This window comes from Athalia rosae, chromosome 2 (genome assembly GCF_917208135.1).
Source record: "Athalia rosae chromosome 2, iyAthRosa1.1, whole genome shotgun sequence".
Taxonomy (NCBI): Eukaryota; Metazoa; Arthropoda; class Insecta; order Hymenoptera; family Athaliidae; genus Athalia; species Athalia rosae.
The window spans coordinates 20,832,566-20,851,188 of NC_064027.1; the positions used below are offsets into that span (position 1 = coordinate 20,832,566).

Genomic DNA, 18,623 nt, shown 5'->3' on the forward strand with positions numbered 1-18,623 from the left:
CACGTATAGGTGTGTAACAGATACACGGAATTGCACGAATAGGGCTTCGATAGCTGATCGATAAAGAAAAGGCTACAGACGTATGCCGCCTGCACGGTGTGTTCGTAGCTCTAATATAGTTGCACATTATGTATATATATATATATATATATATATCTATCTACTCCTCGACGGAATGAAGAAAATCAGCGGGGCTACGTGAAAATTTCCAAATAGCATTTCCCCTAGTCTTTCTCACCGCACTCGCCGCATACGTGTAACGTATTATAGACCTCTACGATCCGATCAAATTTCTAACCAAGTGCACCTGTACCGGCGGATTTACTAACGCCGAATGACGCACACGCGGTAGCTCTCAACGGCTAACAAAACTGGAGTTGTTCCACGTTGACCGTTAGCGAAAGAAGAAAAAAAAAATATATAAAAATAAAAAGAGGACGAACTATAGAGGCAGGCTGAAATCTTCTATTATCGCAAACTGCATTTATTTTCTCTCTGTCGACGGAGAAATTCTCGCAGGTGAATCTTATTCGTTGCAGTTTTGTCTTTATTTTATTTTATTTTATTTTTTTATTTTTCGATTCGTTGGAAATTTGCGATATTTTACTGCTCGGAAGAATTATCGTAGACGAAACTTGGCATCTGGTAGAGACGGGGATCTGATAACTGGTGAAGTTATTTTGCGGTTCATCGGCGCAGGGTGCTGCGAATTCTTTTTTCCATTATCGTAGTTGCTCAACATTCATCCCCGTGTTAATTCCTTGACACTCAGCGATATATCGTATGATATGTTTTACTGAAAATTCTTCGATAATTAATATTGTATGCAGATAATTATCGCCTGTACAGACATACGCAACGATTGATATACTGCAGTTTATCGGATGTAACTGATTAAAATAAGAAAAATGGAATGAGTAAAAATATAATCCGTTGCAGAATCGTGCGTTATACACGTTCTCCGTTGGGTGTGTGTATATACGTGTACAATTTAGAATCACGCCATTTGACGTTGCGCGATGGTATCCGTTACAAATTTTGCTGTACGCTATTAATTCATCTATCGATCACGTGCCGCCCGTGCGAACGATAGTACAGCAAATTTCCATCAATACACACGCATGTTACGCGAAAAAGGATCGGAGCATCGGCGTATCGAAGCAATAACTGATAACGATGCGTGTTAGCCGAGGAGGAGGAGAGAAAAATTAGAAAAGAGAGGAGAGAGAGAGAGATAGGGGATAATCTCGGGTCGCAAAAATCTTTTGGCACGTGACCGGTGCATGCCCTGCTCTTCGAAAATCGATCGGGCGATTCGGTGGTGGTCGTTCGATTTGAAAATCCTGCTTGGTAAGTCCGTCCGTCCGTCGGTGGAATCCTAGCGGTATAGATTTGCCGAGCAAGACGAACTAGACCAGAGTTATCCGGATATCGTCGTATGACGCGCTACCGACGATGGCGATGTCATGGCGACGCCGACGACGATGATGATGATGGTGGTGATGATGATCGCGACGGATCGCGACGACGACGTTGATGATGATGATGATGATGATGATGATGATGATGATGGTGGTGATGATCCTCGAACTTGCCAGCCAGCATCAGCTGACGCATGCGTACTTTTTAAAGCCTTCTCATTGGCCGGCATCACATGGTCTGATGTCAGACCACAGGCCGGGCCCAATTCAATAATAAAGCCATCCCCGCGGAAAAGACGTTAGCTAGTCCTTACCGAGGCGCCGGGTCGCTCGTGTGAGGTATTGAAAAAGTTGTAGATTAATACGTTCCAAGTTTTAAGAAATAATTTGTTTAAATAAATTATCGAAACTACGTTAAACGGACATTCATATGGTATAATTATCGCCGTATCATTATTATTGTAATTTTTAAGTTTGCTAGTGCGACGAAGAATTGATTTCGTTGAAAATACGCGACGCTGCGACAATAAATATATATTTATTTTTTATATAAATATTAAAACGCGAGCACGGAAAGTATATATGAAAAAATTTATTATATATATTTTCCAACTACGATTTTGACACGATATCTGAATCTGGATTATATTCGACTTGTTTGGTGAGTGAGTTGTCAATCGACTGTATTCTTACGAAGTCATTGCTATTTTTATTTCGCAAACTTCATCCCTTATTCTGTATTGAATCATTCGTAAAATTCGCAACACCCCGTAGGTCGATAATTCTACTATCCGACTCAAAATGTCGAACCTTCTAAGTATGAATTGTAACTCATAAGTCCGCTAAATCATTCACCGTTATTGTTACACTTCTGAAGTTTTTTTCGCAACTTGATTCACGGTATAGGCTGGGCTACAGCGGTTTTAAATTACATTCCATCCTAAATCATTTCATCGTTTACAGACCTTATTTATTTTGTCGAGAGTGTTTTTAGTTACCTTTGATTTTGCAAAATTACCCGAATCACCCAAATATATACTTACAATGCGAAAATCCACATACATATACGATGTATAAATACCTGTCTAAATTACACATGTCGCGCGTGATATTTAGCGTCAGTTGCGAACTCATGAGTCACACCTATAGGAAATACCGTAAAAAAGTGTCGAAATAAAAGAATAAAAATGTTCGTCAGAATAGTGAGAAAGGAAACGCTTATGGGAATATTCGCCGATAATAATTATTTTTAAAAACACGATTTAATGTAGGCAATTCCGATCGGTTTCTGTCGAGGTTATTTTCGCTCAACATTTCGAGAACTTGACTCGTATGAAGTTACGAGCCGATTTGTGTAATTTTATATAAATTATAAGCGAACGAAATTGTATCGAAAAGAGGAAAACAATAGCAAAATAAAACTTTACCGTAATCGGAACGGGATTGCGGTTGAAACTAGATATTGTGTTTCATTTTGAGATTAGGTTCTGCTTCCTTCAAGAATGAGAAATAATATCTTAACCTTTACTTAGTTTCATCAAGTTATTCAAGTTATCAAGTTTGACATTCATTTCAGGCGAATACGTACACTGATTATAAATGTCTGAACACGTCTATGCAGTTTCTACTTGCTGGCTCACTTTGAAGTTTGATTATATGCTGGCTTTTACTACTTGCCAGAGTCTCTTGGTTCTGATGTAAACTGTTTTACCGATGCTTCGTGTATTCATTCATTTATTTTCTAATTGTTCTTTATTTATTATTTTTTTTTTTTTTTTTAGCATCCTATTTCGCATCTATCTTGTTTTGGCTTCTTCGTCTGATCAAATAATTTTTTCTAACTCTTTTTTTTTTTTTGCGTCGTTTATTTCGTTTAATTCAAACATTTCGCGATTTTACCCTTCTTGCAGGGATTATAATTATGCTTGCGTCACAAAATTATGCCTTCTTGGATATTATATACGACTTAAGATGCGTAATTTATACATACTTGCATATTGAAATGTGTACGATATTATACGTGAGAATGTATAAATAATTTACACACGTGCGCTAACTTCGGTAAGAAAAAAAAATTCCAATAAAAAATAAAAAAAAAAAAAAGAATCGCTGTATTTTTTACTACGCATCTTCCTTTTTCTCACATTTTTTTTTGTCGTCTTTCACTTTTTTCCTACGTTTATTTTGACGCAGATGCAAATTTGATTTTTATTTTTTTCTTTTGCTTTTTTCTTTGTGTAGTTTGATTCCTACTTTTTTTTTTTTTTATCAGAATTTATTTATGTAGTATTCAAATCATTATGATTTTTATTTCCGATCTTAGAAAAATGATAATAATTCAGGACGATAAAAAAATCTTGCTAAGAAACTGGCATAATCAAAGATCTAAACTTCCAAACTTATGACGTGTACGAAACTATTAAACATTTTCAAACAAACGCGCGGCGCGATTAAAAAATTTCACAACGTTCTTTTTTGTCTATTTTTTTTTTCTTTTCTTTTTTATTTACATAGATACATCACAGAGTATAGCGAAATATTTCATCTGAATATCGCGTCAAATTCATAAATGTCGCTAAAAAGATTCTTATCAAACATACCTTGGAATTTGACAATGAATTCATATACGGACACGAATAATATTAAAAACTCGTTGACCTTTTTTTCTAATCTACAGTTGCCTATCATTTCGATGCAGTATAGAATGCATATGTAATAGCGACATGTATTACCATATTCAATATACCTGTGATATTACCTATGTTACATTTACAAACTAATTGAAATTTAGAATTTAGAATCTTTTTTCTTAAGATATCTCCTTTTTCTTTTTAATACTAAATTTATGATATTAATATTTTTATATTTATGAAAATTACCTAAAATGTGAATATCGAACTCATGAATCGTAAATAGATCACCGTATAACATACCTATGCATATAAAAAAAAAAAAGAATAAGAAAAAGAGAGATCAAAATCATACCCATCGCATAAACCGACGAGTATACATTTTCAACTTTATCGATGGATTGTGTAATCATCTTTACTTGCGTCAAAAAAAAAAAGCAATTAAATTTATACAATAAATTAAATAATTAATAATGACGTAATGAGCAGTTTTTTATCTCTGATATTTTATCATCTTGTTCCGATTGGACGGTCAGTTCGACACAATCGCAAATATATTCGATGCTGGGGTTTTTTTTTGTTTTTTATTCCTTTTCTACTTTTGACAATCCAAATGTCTCGCACCATGATTGATAGGTATAAATATAGTCCAGATGATATTATCGTCGTACCGCATACACTTTATGGAATTGATTCATTGTCAGAGTTAAACCGAAGAAACAACGCTCCTGATAAAAACGAAATTTGATAAATAACGCACACGGAAAATAAAGGATGATCGATGATCTCTCGGTTATTATATAAATTTATCGCGCGCTTGTTCAAAGTGTTCATTTGCGTTAAGAGAGAGAGAGGGAGGAAAAAAAAATAATCGCGAATAAAAAAAATTAAAATAAATGAATAAAATAAACGAAAAACACAAAACAATCGTGATTTATAAATAAAAAAAAAATTTGCTTATTCCGAAGGTAATCGCGCGCTTACCATATTCGTGCACACGTAAATTTGGTGCGTGTAATTAGAAGTATGTTGTAATTGACAGACAGCCAGCAACGTATTTGCAATTAGCTATAATTCACGGCGTTATTCCTAAGGTTTATTCGGATCTATTTTCTTTCTTCCTTTCACCTCTTCTTTGGAAAATTGCAAATCTTAACAATATAGTGACAATATCGTGCTTGGACACTGTAGCATCATCACGGTATAGTTTGAAAATGAAAATAAATCGAGAATCTTGGAAGGAAAAAAATAATAATGATAATAATTATGCAAGGAGACATACACGCCCGTACACATATGCGTATGCGCGATTACGTTATTCCTTCGAAAATTCAGATGCATCAGCAATTTTGTAACAAAAAAAAAAAGCAAAAAAAAAAATGCACTTCTCTTACTTCATAACGCAACGCTGCAATAGCTTAGTATATTATTATTACGAACGAACAAACAAAAAATCAGCATTATAATAGTAATCATCCCCTAATTATGGCCCGTCATTTTTAGTACGTCTGGTATATCGAAAACAATGATAATAATGATATCATTAAACGAATAAAAGTGCGATACAGATCTTAAAATTTCTTATTTAGTCTTCGACGCGTATTATATGTAATGCTTTGTTTGTTTCGTTTTTATTTTCTAAGATAAGAAACTTCCTCCTTTTTTACCGTACAGTACTCTTTTTCGCTGATTATCAGTGCGCGGTGTGGGTCAATGTTATTACAGGGCAATGTGACACTGACTGTTGAATGTAAAATTCGATTGTATTTTTTTCCATACATACTATAAACATGTATAATTGCACTTGGGAATATTTCACAATTATAATGATAATGAGTACCACTGATTGTGAGATAATTGTTTGACTTTGGTTTTTGCTTTTTTTTTTTTCTCTTTTCCAAATAATATATAGTCGATGGAAAATTATTGCATGCAAAGTTGAACTTGAACTTGTTTTTTTATTCATTTTTATGCAATACATAGTTATAATATCTAATTTTGTACTCGGATATATTATATCGATTAGATTTTGCTAACTCAACTATGACATTTGATCGCGAGGTCAGATCGCCGTTCGTGGGTTCAAACGAGAATTATAACGATGGCTCGGGCGACCAATAATTGGAAAATTGCTTCATGCTTTCAATTGAGATAACTTAATGAACTATTGACCAATGACCATAGTCACAGCTACAAATGTTAACGCTTATAGTGTCAATTCTTGACAGTAATTGATCCTCAGTAGAGATGGGGGTATTTGAGAATGGAACGCACATCGTAACGGTTAATTGTTGGTATTGTAATATTTATGTAGGTGGTACAGCGTATTATGCGTATTGTTGAACAACGAATTCTCTGTCATTTTTTTCATCCCCAATCCTATCACGTTCAATTTCTCTTACCGTACATAAATATTCGGTAAAATTGATATTACATACGAAATTAACTTGTAAAAATTTTTTTATTTTCTTCGGTTACAGCCTACTGTCCACGAGGCTTGCTTGTCCAATAAAACCCCCGTACGATATCGATTTAAATTGAATTTGAAATTGAATAAATAAAGAACGCAGACCCGCCTTCAAAATGCCTGCAAGATTCGAATCCGTTAACAGCCCGGTAGTACGAGAATCAGTCGTGACTAATGGAGCAGGCTATACTCTCGACGAGGACATCGTTATCACCGGTTTTTCAGGTATTGTATATTACTTAATATACATAACGTAACTTCATATCAACAAAAATCCCCTTTTAATCAATCTATTCGGATCAAAAATGATTCTATATATTGCGTCTAGACTGTATTCTATTTGTCTAGATTGTATAGAATCTAGATTGTATTTTATTGTAATCGATCGGATTGATAAGAATGATATATTTTTGTTGTCATAGGTCGATTACCTGAGTCATCAAATATCGAAGAATTCAAACAGCAGTTATTCGATGGAATTGATTTGGTCACCGATGACGAACGAAGGTGGCCATCAGGATTACACGGGCTTCCAACTAGGACCGGAAAACTCAAAGATCTCAAATCATTTGACGCAACATTTTTTGGAGTCCATGCCAAACAGGCAGATGTTATGGATCCACAACTTAGAATCCTGTTGGAGTTGACACACGAAGCTATAGTAGATGCTGGGATAAACCCTTCGGAAATAAGAGGAACAAAAACTGGGGTGTTTATAGGTGTTTCCGACTCAGAATCCGACGAATTTTGGACGGCTGATCCTGATCTAGTTAACGGTCCGTACTTTTTTGTTCCCCAGAAACCTTTGATGTGAGACCATTCCCTGAGGAATTTCGACGATTCAATGATGTTACATTTTTCATTATAGGATATGGACTGACGGGATGCTGTCGTGCCATGTTTCCAAACAGAATCTCTTACACGTTTGATCTTACTGGACCTAGTTTTGCGGTAGACACGGCGTGCTCATCGTCATTATATGCGTTTAATCAGGCTGTGGTAGCTATGCGTACCGGACAGTGTGACGCAGCTATTGTTGGAGGAGTTAATCTAGTTTTAAAACCAACCAGCTCGCTACAGTTTCACAGACTTAACATGTTGTCGCCAGAGGGTATGTGCAAGGCCTTCGATGCTGCTGGAAATGGATATGTGAGATCTGAGGCAGCCGTTGTTATATTTCTGCAAAAATCAGCAAGTTCTAGAAGAGTATATGCCACTGTTGTTAACTCCAAAACAAATACAGACGGCAACAAGGAACAAGGTATCACATTTCCCAGTGGCGCAATGCAGAATAAATTAATGAGAGAAGTCTACGAAGAGTCAGGGATCAACCCAGCTGATGTTGCGTACGTCGAGGCACATGGAACCGGAACCAAAGTTGGAGACCCACAAGAAGTGAATTCTATTGCCGATCTTTTTTGCAAAAATCGTACAACACCCCTACTTATTGGTTCCGTAAAATCTAACATGGGACATTCCGAACCTGCTAGTGGCTTGTGCTCCATTGCCAAGGTTCTGATCGGTATGGAGACAGGAATCATTCCAGGAAACTTGCACTTCAACAGCCCAAACTTAGATATACCTGCTTTGAGTGACGGGAGATTGAAAGTCGTTGACAAAGCCACACCTTGGAATGGTGGTCTCGTCGCTGTCAATTCTTTTGGATTCGGTGGCGCCAATGCTCACATCGTTCTCCGTAGTAATCCAAAACCGAAACTTTCACCTGTGTTAGATGTTAAACTACCCAAAATTGTCGCTGTCTCTGGACGAACACAAGAAGCTGTTTCTTCCTTCCTGGATAAAGTGAAAGAACACGGAAATGATGACGAATTCATCGCCCTGGTTCAAGATTTACATACTGTCAATATTCCCGGACATGGATACCGTGGTTTCCAAGTACTTGGCGATGAAAATATTCGTGAAGTTGAAGAGTACATAAATGACAAACGCCCTATCTGGTACGTGTTCTCTGGAATGGGTTCACAGTGGCCTGGAATGGGCAAAGAATTATTTAAAATCGATACTTTTGCGCGGTCTATGAGACGTTGCGCGGACGCTCTTAGTCCGGAAGGCGTAGATCTGATGGATTTGATCCAAAATGGGACTGAGGAAACTTTCGACAACGTTCTAAACGCGTTTGTAGCAATAGCTGCTATTCAAGTTGCCCTCGTCGATGTTCTCACCTCGATTGGCATCCACCCGGATGGAATCGTTGGTCATTCAGTTGGAGAATTAGGATGTGCTTACGCAGATGGAACTTTCACACCGGAACAAACGGTACTGGCCGCTTATTGGCGAGGAAAATCGATCCAGGAATCCGCACTGCCGGAAGGTGCGATGGCAGCTGTTGGCCTGAGTTGGGAGGAGACAAAAAAACGCTGTCCGAAGGAAATTTCCCCAGCCTGTCACAACTCTGCAGACTCTGTCACGGTATCTGGACCTGTTGACTCGATCAAAAAATTCGTTGCTCAGTTGAAGGAAGAGGACATTTTTGCAAAGATCGTTAACAGTTCAGGCTGTGCTTTCCATAGTAAATATATAGCCTCCGCTGGACCAAAACTTCGCGCTTCTCTAGAGAAGATAATTCCAAATCCTAAACAAAGAAGTTCAAGGTGGATATCTAGTTCAATTCCTGAAGCAGCTTGGGGAACTCCGGTCGCACAGCTTAGCTCGCCTGCTTATCACGTCAACAATCTTTTGTCCCCAGTTTTGTTCCAAGAAGCTCTTGCGTATGCTCCTGAAAATGCAATCACCATTGAAATAGCTCCTCATTGTCTGCTTCAAGCTATTTTACGCAGATCTTTGAAATCAACTGTGACCAATATTGGGCTCCACAAACGAGGGCATTCCAATAATCTAAATTTCTTCCTCAACAACATTGGAAAACTTTACAATGCCGGTGCACAACCAAAACTTGCCAAATTTTATCCTACAATTAATTATCCTGTGGGTCGTGGCACTCCCATGATTAACTCGCTTATACAGTGGGATCATTCCATTGAATGGAGCGTCGCCGATTTTTCTGGAAAAGGAGCACGCACCGGAGAGAGCGTGATCGAAGTTGATTTGTCCAAGGAAAACGATGCCTATCTGTCAGGTCACACGATAGATGGAAGAATTTTGTTCCCAGCTACTGGTTACTTGACTTTGGTCTGGAAGACTTTTGCCAAACTTCAGGGCAATGATTTCGAAAAGATGCCCGTTATCTTGGAGGATGTTCAGTTCCACAGGGCAACGATAATGCCAAAAGAAGGCTCTGTCAAATTCTTAGTAAATATATTCGACGGTACTGGTGAGTTCGAGATCTGCGAAGCTGGATCAGTTGCAGTTTCTGGGAGAATAAGCCTCCCAGAAAACGTAGAGAAACAGCAACTGAACCTTCCGGTTCCTGTATCAAAATGCAATGCCGAACTACTTGAACTCAACACTAGCGATGTGTACAAAGATCTCAGATTAAGAGGGTACGATTACGATGGTATTTTCCGTGGAATCAAATCATCAGACAATAAAGGAGTTGCTGGTCAACTTTTCTGGGATAATAACTGGGTGTCTTACATCGATACTATGCTACAATTCAGCATTTTGGGCAAGGATACTAGAGACCTTTACCTTCCAACTCGCCTTCAGAGAGCTGTAATTAATCCCATAATGCACAAAGAACTGACAGCTGCACTCAAGGAGAAAGAAGGATTGCCTGTTTATTCCTACCCCAATCTCGATGTGATAAAATCTGGTGGGATTGAACTACGCGGAATGAAAGCATCTCTTGCTCCCAGGAAGCAGCAAACTCAAGCTCTGCCAAAACATGAACGATACACTTTTGTACCTTACGAAAATACTCAATCCGTAGTTGAAGATGCGGATAAATCGAAGCAATATGCTCTTACTGTTCTCTTACAAGTTGCTCGAGAAAATCTCGGAGGCATCAAGATCAAAGTTGTGGAAGTCGCTGGCGATCGGTCTGCGGAAGCCTTGCTAGTCCCATCAGTTCTGGAGGTTCTGACGTCTGAGCCGATGCTGACTGTAAGTATGATGAATTCTCCTGGCTTATAGGTCAATGCAAACAGTAGTCATCAACTTTCCCAATAAATCTGTTTCAGGTTGATTTACAAGTGATTTCAACTTCTCCAGACAGTTACAACACTGTCCTAGAACAATGGAATACAAAATGCGTCGCTCGTGATGCCTGCTCCACTCCAGTAGGCCAAGATTTACACTTGGTGGTTGCAGCGGACATACTTTCGAACAAGAATTCAGCAGTTCTAAAGAATTCTGCTGCTGCACTTAAACCAGGTGGTTTTATAATATTGGAAGAAACTGGAAAGGTTGACGCAAGTGTCTTGCAAGACAGTGGGCTAGTTTTTGTAGCCAAACAACTAACTCTTGGAAAAAGTTATGTACTGCTAAAAAAAGTTGAAGAATCCAAAGAACCGATTGTCATCAAAATAACCGAGAAAAACTTTGAATGGGTGGAAGCCGTCAAAGCTGCTCTTGCTAAATCTGAAACCGAAGGGCAAAAGGTTCTCATCGTTGGACAGGGCGAAAAATTACTTGGTATGTGAGCTTTTTACTGTTATTTTGTTTTTTGGCGGTGTTTCAAATAATCGGTAACCGACAATTGTGTTACTAGGTATCGTTGGTCTAATGACATGCCTTAGGGCTGAGGCTGGAGGAAGTAACGCGCGATACGTGTTCGTCCAAGATGAAAAAGCCGCCGAATTTTCTTTGAAAAATGCATTCTATGCAAATCAATTATCCAAGGATCTCGTTGCCAACGTTCTGAAAGGAGGGCAGTGGGGAAGCTTCCGACACTTGCGTCTCGACCAACAAAATGATAGTTCTTCGCTCCAGGTGGAACACGCATATATCAATACACTTGTTAGAGGTGATTTGAGCAGTTTGCGATGGATCGAAGGTCCCCTCAGCTATTATCAGCCAGAAAAATATCCCGATAACGAATTCTGCAACGTTTATTATGCACCTTTGAACTTCAGGTATATTTTTAACACGTGCCATTAGTTGTTCGATGGAAAAAAAAACTCAGCATACAATAATCGAAATCATCTCTACATTTCAGAGACATAATGCTCGCAACTGGTAAATTGACAGCAGATGCACTTCCCGGTGATTTGGCCGGTCAGGATTGTATTCTTGGTCTTGAATTCGCTGGTAGAAATTCCAAGGGACAACGAGTCATGGGAATGATCGCGGCTCGTGGTTTGGCAACTACCGTACTAGCTGATCCAGGATTTATGTGGGAAGTCCCCGAAAAATGGACTCTGGAGGAAGCTGCGACAATCCCCGTTGTCTACGCTACCAGTTACTATGCTCTGGTCGTGCGTGGTCGCATGCGTCCCGGTGAAAGCGTTCTGATTCATGCCGGAACTGGAGGCGTAGGTCAGGCGAGTATTTCGATCGCTTTGCACGCCGGCTGCAGGGTTTTTACAACAGTAGGATCTCAGGAGAAACGTGATTTCTTGAAAAAGACGTTCCCACAATTGACTGATAGGAATATCGGCAACTCGCGGGACACCAGTTTCGAACAACTCGTCCTCTCCGAGACCAATGGACGAGGTGTTGATCTGGTCCTGAATTCTCTAGCCGAAGAAAAACTGCAAGCCAGTGTAAGGTGCTTGGCTAAGCATGGCAGATTCTTAGAAATTGGAAAATACGATCTTTCGAAAAATACTGGTCTCGGAATGTCATTTTTCCTAAAAAATACCAGTTTCCATGGAATTTTATTGGATGCTTTATTCGACACTGATTCGTTCGAAAAAAGAGAGGTCGTTAAACTAGTCAGTGAGGGTATTAAGAACGGAGCCGTACGACCTCTTCCATCTACGGTCTTCTCCGAACAACAAATCGAACAAGGATTCAGATATATGGCTACGGGAAAACACATTGGTAAAGTTTTATTGAAAATACGCGATGAGGAGCCAAAGAAGGTTGTTCAACCCGTTCAAAAGACTGTAGCTGCAATTCCACGAACTTATATGAACCCGGATAAGTCTTACGTCCTTGTCGGAGGCTTGGGAGGTTTTGGTTTAGAACTGGCAAACTGGATGATCACCCGTGGGGCAAAACATCTTGTGCTCACCTCTCGTTCAGGAATCAGAACAGGATATCAAGCTCTTTGCATACGTCGCTGGCGTGAAACGGGGGTGAACATCACTATTTCTACAACGGATGCTACTACGCTGAGCGGAGCAGAAAAATTGATAAAGGAAACACAAAAGCTCGCACCAGTTGGTGGTATATTCAACTTGGCTGCAGTTCTCAGAGATGCTCTGATCGAAAATTTAACCGAAGCTGATTTCAAGACGGTAGCTCTACCTAAAATTGATGCTACTAAACACCTGGATACTGCCTCAAAAAAATTATGCCCAGCTTTGGACTACTTCGTAGTATTTTCATCCATATCCTGTGGACGAGGAAACGTTGGACAGGCCAATTATGGATTGGCTAACTCCGCTATGGAGAGAATAGTCGAAGACAGGCAAGCCAGCGGACTTCCCGGACTCGCCATTCAGTGGGGTGCCATTGGAGATGTCGGTCTAATTCTAGGTAACTATAAATTTCTCATCTAATCAAAATTAGTACTATTGTCACAGTAACATAACTCTTTCCTACTCGTCCCATTCAATCTACAGAAACCATGGGTGGAAATGACACAGAAGTTGGAGGTACCTTGCCCCAACGTATGTCTAGCTGTTTGTCAACGATGGATGTGTTCCTCCAACAGCCACATCCTGTGCTGGGTTCGATGGTACTTGCAGATAAAGGAAAAACGGGAGATACAGCTAACCAAGTTGGGCTGTTAGAAGCAGTCGGCAACATTCTTGGAATCAAGGATGTCAAGACAGTAAACCCAAATAACACATTAGCGGATCTAGGAATGGACTCTCTGATGGGTACAGAAATTAAACAAACCTTGGAGCGAGGTTACGATCTAGTTCTATCCGCCCAGGAGATTCGAGGTCTGACTTTTGGAAAGTTGATTGAGTTCTCCAACCAGTCCGGAGAAACTACTGAGGCGACTAGTTCTGCACCAGCTTCAACCAGGGCAGCGGAAGACGCACCCGATAAATTATTATACCAGTTCTCCGGCACGGATATTATGCCAAAAGAATCTCTGGTCCAACTGGAATCAAAATCAAAAACTGGATCACCTGTTTTCGTTATACACGCTATCGAGGGAGCAGTTACGTCTATGAAAGGCCTTGCCAGCGAACTAAATCGTCCTGTTTGGGGATTGCAGTGCACTTCGAACGCTCCGTTGAAATCTCTGATGGACTTATCGGCATTCTACATCAAACAAATGAAAACTGTACAACGCAAGGGACCGTACACCATAGTCGGTTATTCGTTCGGTGCCTGTGTAGCTTTTGAAATGGCGTTACAATTGGAATCGGCAGGAGAGAGCGTTGTGCTCACACTCCTAGATGGTTCGCCAGCCTACATCACGTCTCATAGTCAAGCAATTGCAAAACAAGTGAACTCTTCCGAAACGACGAATGCCGATAATGGACTGGAACCGGCCCTGGCCTTCTTTGCTATGCAGTTTAAATCTGACATCAACTTTGTGAAGGTGACGAGAGTTATATCGAAAAATTGTTATAGCTCTTTTTTAAAATTTTCATAAATTTCATCATTGTTACTTCTAGGCTTCGGCTGAACTGGAGAGCCATCAGACATTGGAACAAAAATTAGACAAGTTTATTGAAATCATCGGAAGCACGCAATTCAAAGATGAGGATATCAAAATTGCAGCAGTTTCATTCTTTAGAAAATTAGAAGCAGCAAATATATACGAACCTGCCAGTAAATACAATGGCCCCGTCACACTCATTAAGGCAAAAGACAATTTCGTCACACTGGAACAGGATTACGGGCTATCAGAGGTGAGTAAAATTCAACAATGATTTACTAAATTACAATTTAGCCATGGTTAAATTAGCGATACTATTTATTTCTATCTTTTATTCATATTTTTTTCTATTTATTCATTTATTCATTTATTGCAGATCTGTAATCAGAAGGTGTCGATAACCGAACTCGCTGGAAATCACAGAAGTATCCTATCTGGAGATAGCGTCAAGAAAATAGCTGAGATTTTACGATTGTAGATTCATCGATATATATATATATCTATATTTATACACCCCATCTCTCATTCGATTCTCAAACAATACAAATGGGGTGATTCGTTTGAACGCGGCTGATTCGATATAATAATGTAAATCGATGTGACCAAATAGCTCTCAATATTCAGCCTCAATGAATCACTCAGTATTAAATAAGGCATTCCTAAAGGAGAAACTCCAAGAATCTAACTTGATTGATATTCTTCATATCTGTTGCTTTATTCTCTACTTCTCCATTTTCTTCATTTGAAATCTCGTCGTGAATATGTCATCGCGTTATAGATGGAAAAAAAATCGACGAGCAAAATTACTCTTAGAGAATAATACTTTTGTAAAAAATCTCTTCTCTATTGGAGTCTCTACCTGATCATCATATCGTTTATTTTCTCATTACTATTCGACTTAGTACCTAGTTTAACTTGTAAAATACTTTCATATCGGTACGACAGACACTTTTTCCCCGTCTGATTTTTCAAATAGTTTCAGACGAGTCTTGCAATTCACAGTAAAATTACGATCTTTTATATACGTACGTACATATATGTATAATTCCAATATGAAGTTAGCAGTATTCTGTGGTGGAAGGAAAAGTGTCTCGCGGTCCAATTCAACAATTATATCGATAAAATTTGGATCTGTTCCGACGAATCCTTGCTAAGGGGATACTGATTACAATATAGATAAGAGCTTGTGTAAAGTTCCTATACGATTTTTCAATAATTCTTAGTGGACAAAGTTGTTATTGTCAAGTTGTATGGGAAGGGTGTATTTATTTTGCTAGTATAAATGTCTGATTAAATCATTCCTATTCAGGGCATTTGCATTAAGATTTATAATATATCAAGGTTCGTGTAATTCCTGCCGTTTAATATGTCCTTCTAACTGACACATCATTAGTTTATATTAGGTAAATATATCATTTTTATATTTTCCAGCTAAAATATGCAGCGTAAGGTTCTAGGGAAAAGAATAAATGTTGCTAAACTGTATTCTTTTGTGGTAATTAAAATTTACCTCAATATAATTATTCTTTTGTTTTGTGATCGTGTCACGCACCAAATATGAAAAAATATAGATATTAGAATAAAAAATTTTAACAAGTATGCACATAATAAAATCTATGCATGGTCCTGATTTAGAAAAGTTTAAACGAAAATGTCAAATGAAAGAACAAAAAGCACCAGGAACGATGAAAATTAATTTGGGGAGAGAAAGGGGAGTATTTTTCGAAGAAAGAAAATGCACAATGTATGTACCGTGTAGTTGTATATAAATATTTAAAAAATACCTGTATGTATAATAAATAAATTATTCAACATAATTCGAATTAGTTGTTTTTTTTTTCTAATGAAATTTTCACACAGTTGCTACATACCGTGGCGTTGCATCGTGTATACAACGTGTCAATTAAATATTTCACATCTTATACGTTGAAATATCTATTACTACATTAAAAACGTTACAATATAATTTACAAGATGTCCATTTATTTCAATGTCACAATATTACTTCAATTATTCTGATAAATACTGGGCACAAAGTCATGATGACATGCGTTATCAATCATCCGTCATATCGTATATATGTATAATATTAGACTTCTAAGTTCTAGTTGTGGAAACACTTCCTATCGAAGGTAAGGAGATGCAATGGGATGTCATTATTTTGGCGCTGATTCTGTTCGACGAGTCCATGCTGACTTCGTAACATATATCAAATGTCCTGAGTAGTGATCCTGCAAAACAATGGGATATCTCGGTTGGTTTCAATTGGAGCTCAATTCAGTCCATGGATTCGTGTTCCTGAGGTCAAAATACAATGAGTACCAGTTGCTCAAACGTTTTCCAAAATATTTAAGTTTTGGCCCCGAAAATCGTAAGAATCTATAAAGACTATAGCCTTTAATTCTTGTGAAAATCTCTGACGGAAGTTCCGAAAAAACCTATGATGTAAACGCGAGATCCAATAACATCTTTTTTTTTTTTATTAAAGGGATGAGGAACAGTTTCTGAATCGTTTATTAGATTGTCTATTTGTTCCAATAATACTATTCATATTTAAAAAGTGATGACTTATTCGTAAATTGCTACTTCCAGCTACGTCAAAGTCTTCGAAACTGGATCAGAAATCGCATATTCTGGATTACATGTGAAAGATACTGTTAATGCATATCGCATTCCTGAAGTCACTCGTTCGACCGAATGTAGGTTTTCACTTCCCGATGTAAAAATCGAGACACGCCCTGGAAAAAGAACAAAATTAAAAATTTAGACTTATCATACGCTGATCGAGGAAAAGTAATTGATGATACGGATACTTATGGTATGTTAGAGATTGTATTTGTAATTAGTCTGACCTTTGCGTGGTTCCACGGTCATGTTGACATTATTATTATCAATGAACACAAATCTTCCACCTGTGAAATCTTTCCCATGATCGTTTAGATACACAAGCGTTGTATAATAGAAGGATTTGTATGTTTCCTATATCAAAATACAGTTCAATTGAATTGAAATCAGTTTTGAATTGATCGACTCATCAATTGATATAAAATTAAATTACCTTGTCTATGTGAGGATGCCAATACTCATCGTGAATAGTTTTAGGTGGAGCACTAGTCAGTCGAGAAAAGAATGTCGGATGAGTCAGATAAATGCTATTAGCATCTATGCCAAAGTTATGAGCAACTGCATGCTGTATCTTTATTCGCACAGCTCTGTGAACATCAAGTTCAATAGTAAGCATGATAAATAGTCACTCAAAAATATGGATAGCCAAAATATCAGCCAAGAACACTTCATACTTATAAATTGAGAGATCGACATTATTGAATATATCTCTGGCTCCATTTAATGTATGTATATTCACTATTCCTGAGCCTTTGCTAAGAGCTCCAGAGTGTAGATCGAAAATACTAGCTCCTCCAGAAGATCCACCGAAGGCAAAACCACCCTTTGCCATTCTTAATAGTACATCTATTTCTGTAGTAGATACAAGTTTGTCAGTAACAAAACGGCTACACTTCTGAGGTGTACAGTTCGGGAATTGATCTTCATCTGCTTTGTAGTCGTCTGAGCATTTTAATACTTGGTTTCGACTGAGTAGCACATCTTTCTGTTGCGCTAACGATACCTCTTTGCCATTTTTACTGTTATACCAGACCACAAAAAGCACACCAAGTATCAAGATACAACGTGACCAAACTCGCTGGTAAGGAAAAGTCACGATCGGCCCAAACTTACTGCAACAATCGATGTTTCATTGATAATTCTAACTCGTGCGAACGATGATAATTCAATAAGCCCCACACCGATGATCGCTTTGAATTGGGGCAGCTAAGACTTGCCATTATTTGACGTTTACGAATAGGTTAGGAGAAGTAGGATAAATCAACTGTTGAGTAAAATGTCAAAATTCAAGAATATTACTTTGCATACCGTGTCTAGAGCATCGGGATTATTGAACTTCAAATTCCTTTTATAAAAATTAAACACCGTTAGAAAGAATGACTTACGGTTTGACGTTCGAGTCGACGTCTCCTTTGACAATTTGTTTAACACCTTTTGGTTCATCATCTGTTTTAATCTTTTTCGCATCTCTCCTTTTGACCTTTCTGACTTCTTGTGTCATTATCAGAATAATTGTAAATCAAAGCTGCAAATTGCAACTTGGTAAACAGTCTCAACTTCCGCCACTAATTTCACATGAAACCAACCGTTCCGCGCTCTCCCAAACAAGCGGTCTCCTTGATGACAGGCAACCAGTCTTGAGTTTTCGCATCTTATGAAAAATGACCAATGTATCTACGTGTGAAATAGTTGAATGTAATGTCAACGAATTCTGTAATTCGTTGGTAATGTGAATCATTTTCATTCAAGTGTTGAGCTATGTCGAGATGTTTGATTTCAAGAAATGCAATAATTTCTGGTGAAATTTTCTCATGACCATTTGATGTACGTAC

The 18,623-nt window shown here is 38.1% G+C and overlaps 2 protein-coding genes across 2 annotated transcripts; one reads left to right on the forward strand and one right to left on the reverse strand.

Moving 5' to 3' along the window:
• Positions 1-1,722: 1,722 nt before the first annotated feature.
• LOC105689365 (fatty acid synthase) lies at positions 1,723-15,983 on the forward strand. The gene is made up of 10 exons (XM_012406329.3): positions 1,723-2,082; positions 6,532-6,743; positions 6,941-7,294; positions 7,387-10,541; positions 10,619-11,072; positions 11,149-11,512; positions 11,596-13,082; positions 13,169-14,106; positions 14,183-14,419; positions 14,543-15,983. Exons 2-10 carry the CDS (start codon positions 6,635-6,637, stop codon positions 14,642-14,644), a joined length of 7,200 nt encoding a protein of 2,399 aa, XP_012261752.1. The 5' UTR covers positions 1,723-2,082; positions 6,532-6,634; the 3' UTR covers positions 14,645-15,983.
• LOC105689366 (2-oxoglutarate and iron-dependent oxygenase domain-containing protein 3-like) lies at positions 15,143-18,410 on the reverse strand. The gene is made up of 5 exons (XM_012406330.3): positions 18,177-18,410; positions 17,466-17,903; positions 17,225-17,378; positions 17,019-17,145; positions 15,143-16,904 (listed from the first exon to the last, which is right to left on the reverse strand). The coding sequence occupies exons 1-5, from the start codon at positions 18,290-18,292 to the stop codon at positions 16,759-16,761; spliced, it is 981 nt and encodes a 326-aa protein (XP_012261753.2). The 5' UTR covers positions 18,293-18,410; the 3' UTR covers positions 15,143-16,758.
• Between the last annotated feature and the right edge of the window lie 213 nt (positions 18,411-18,623).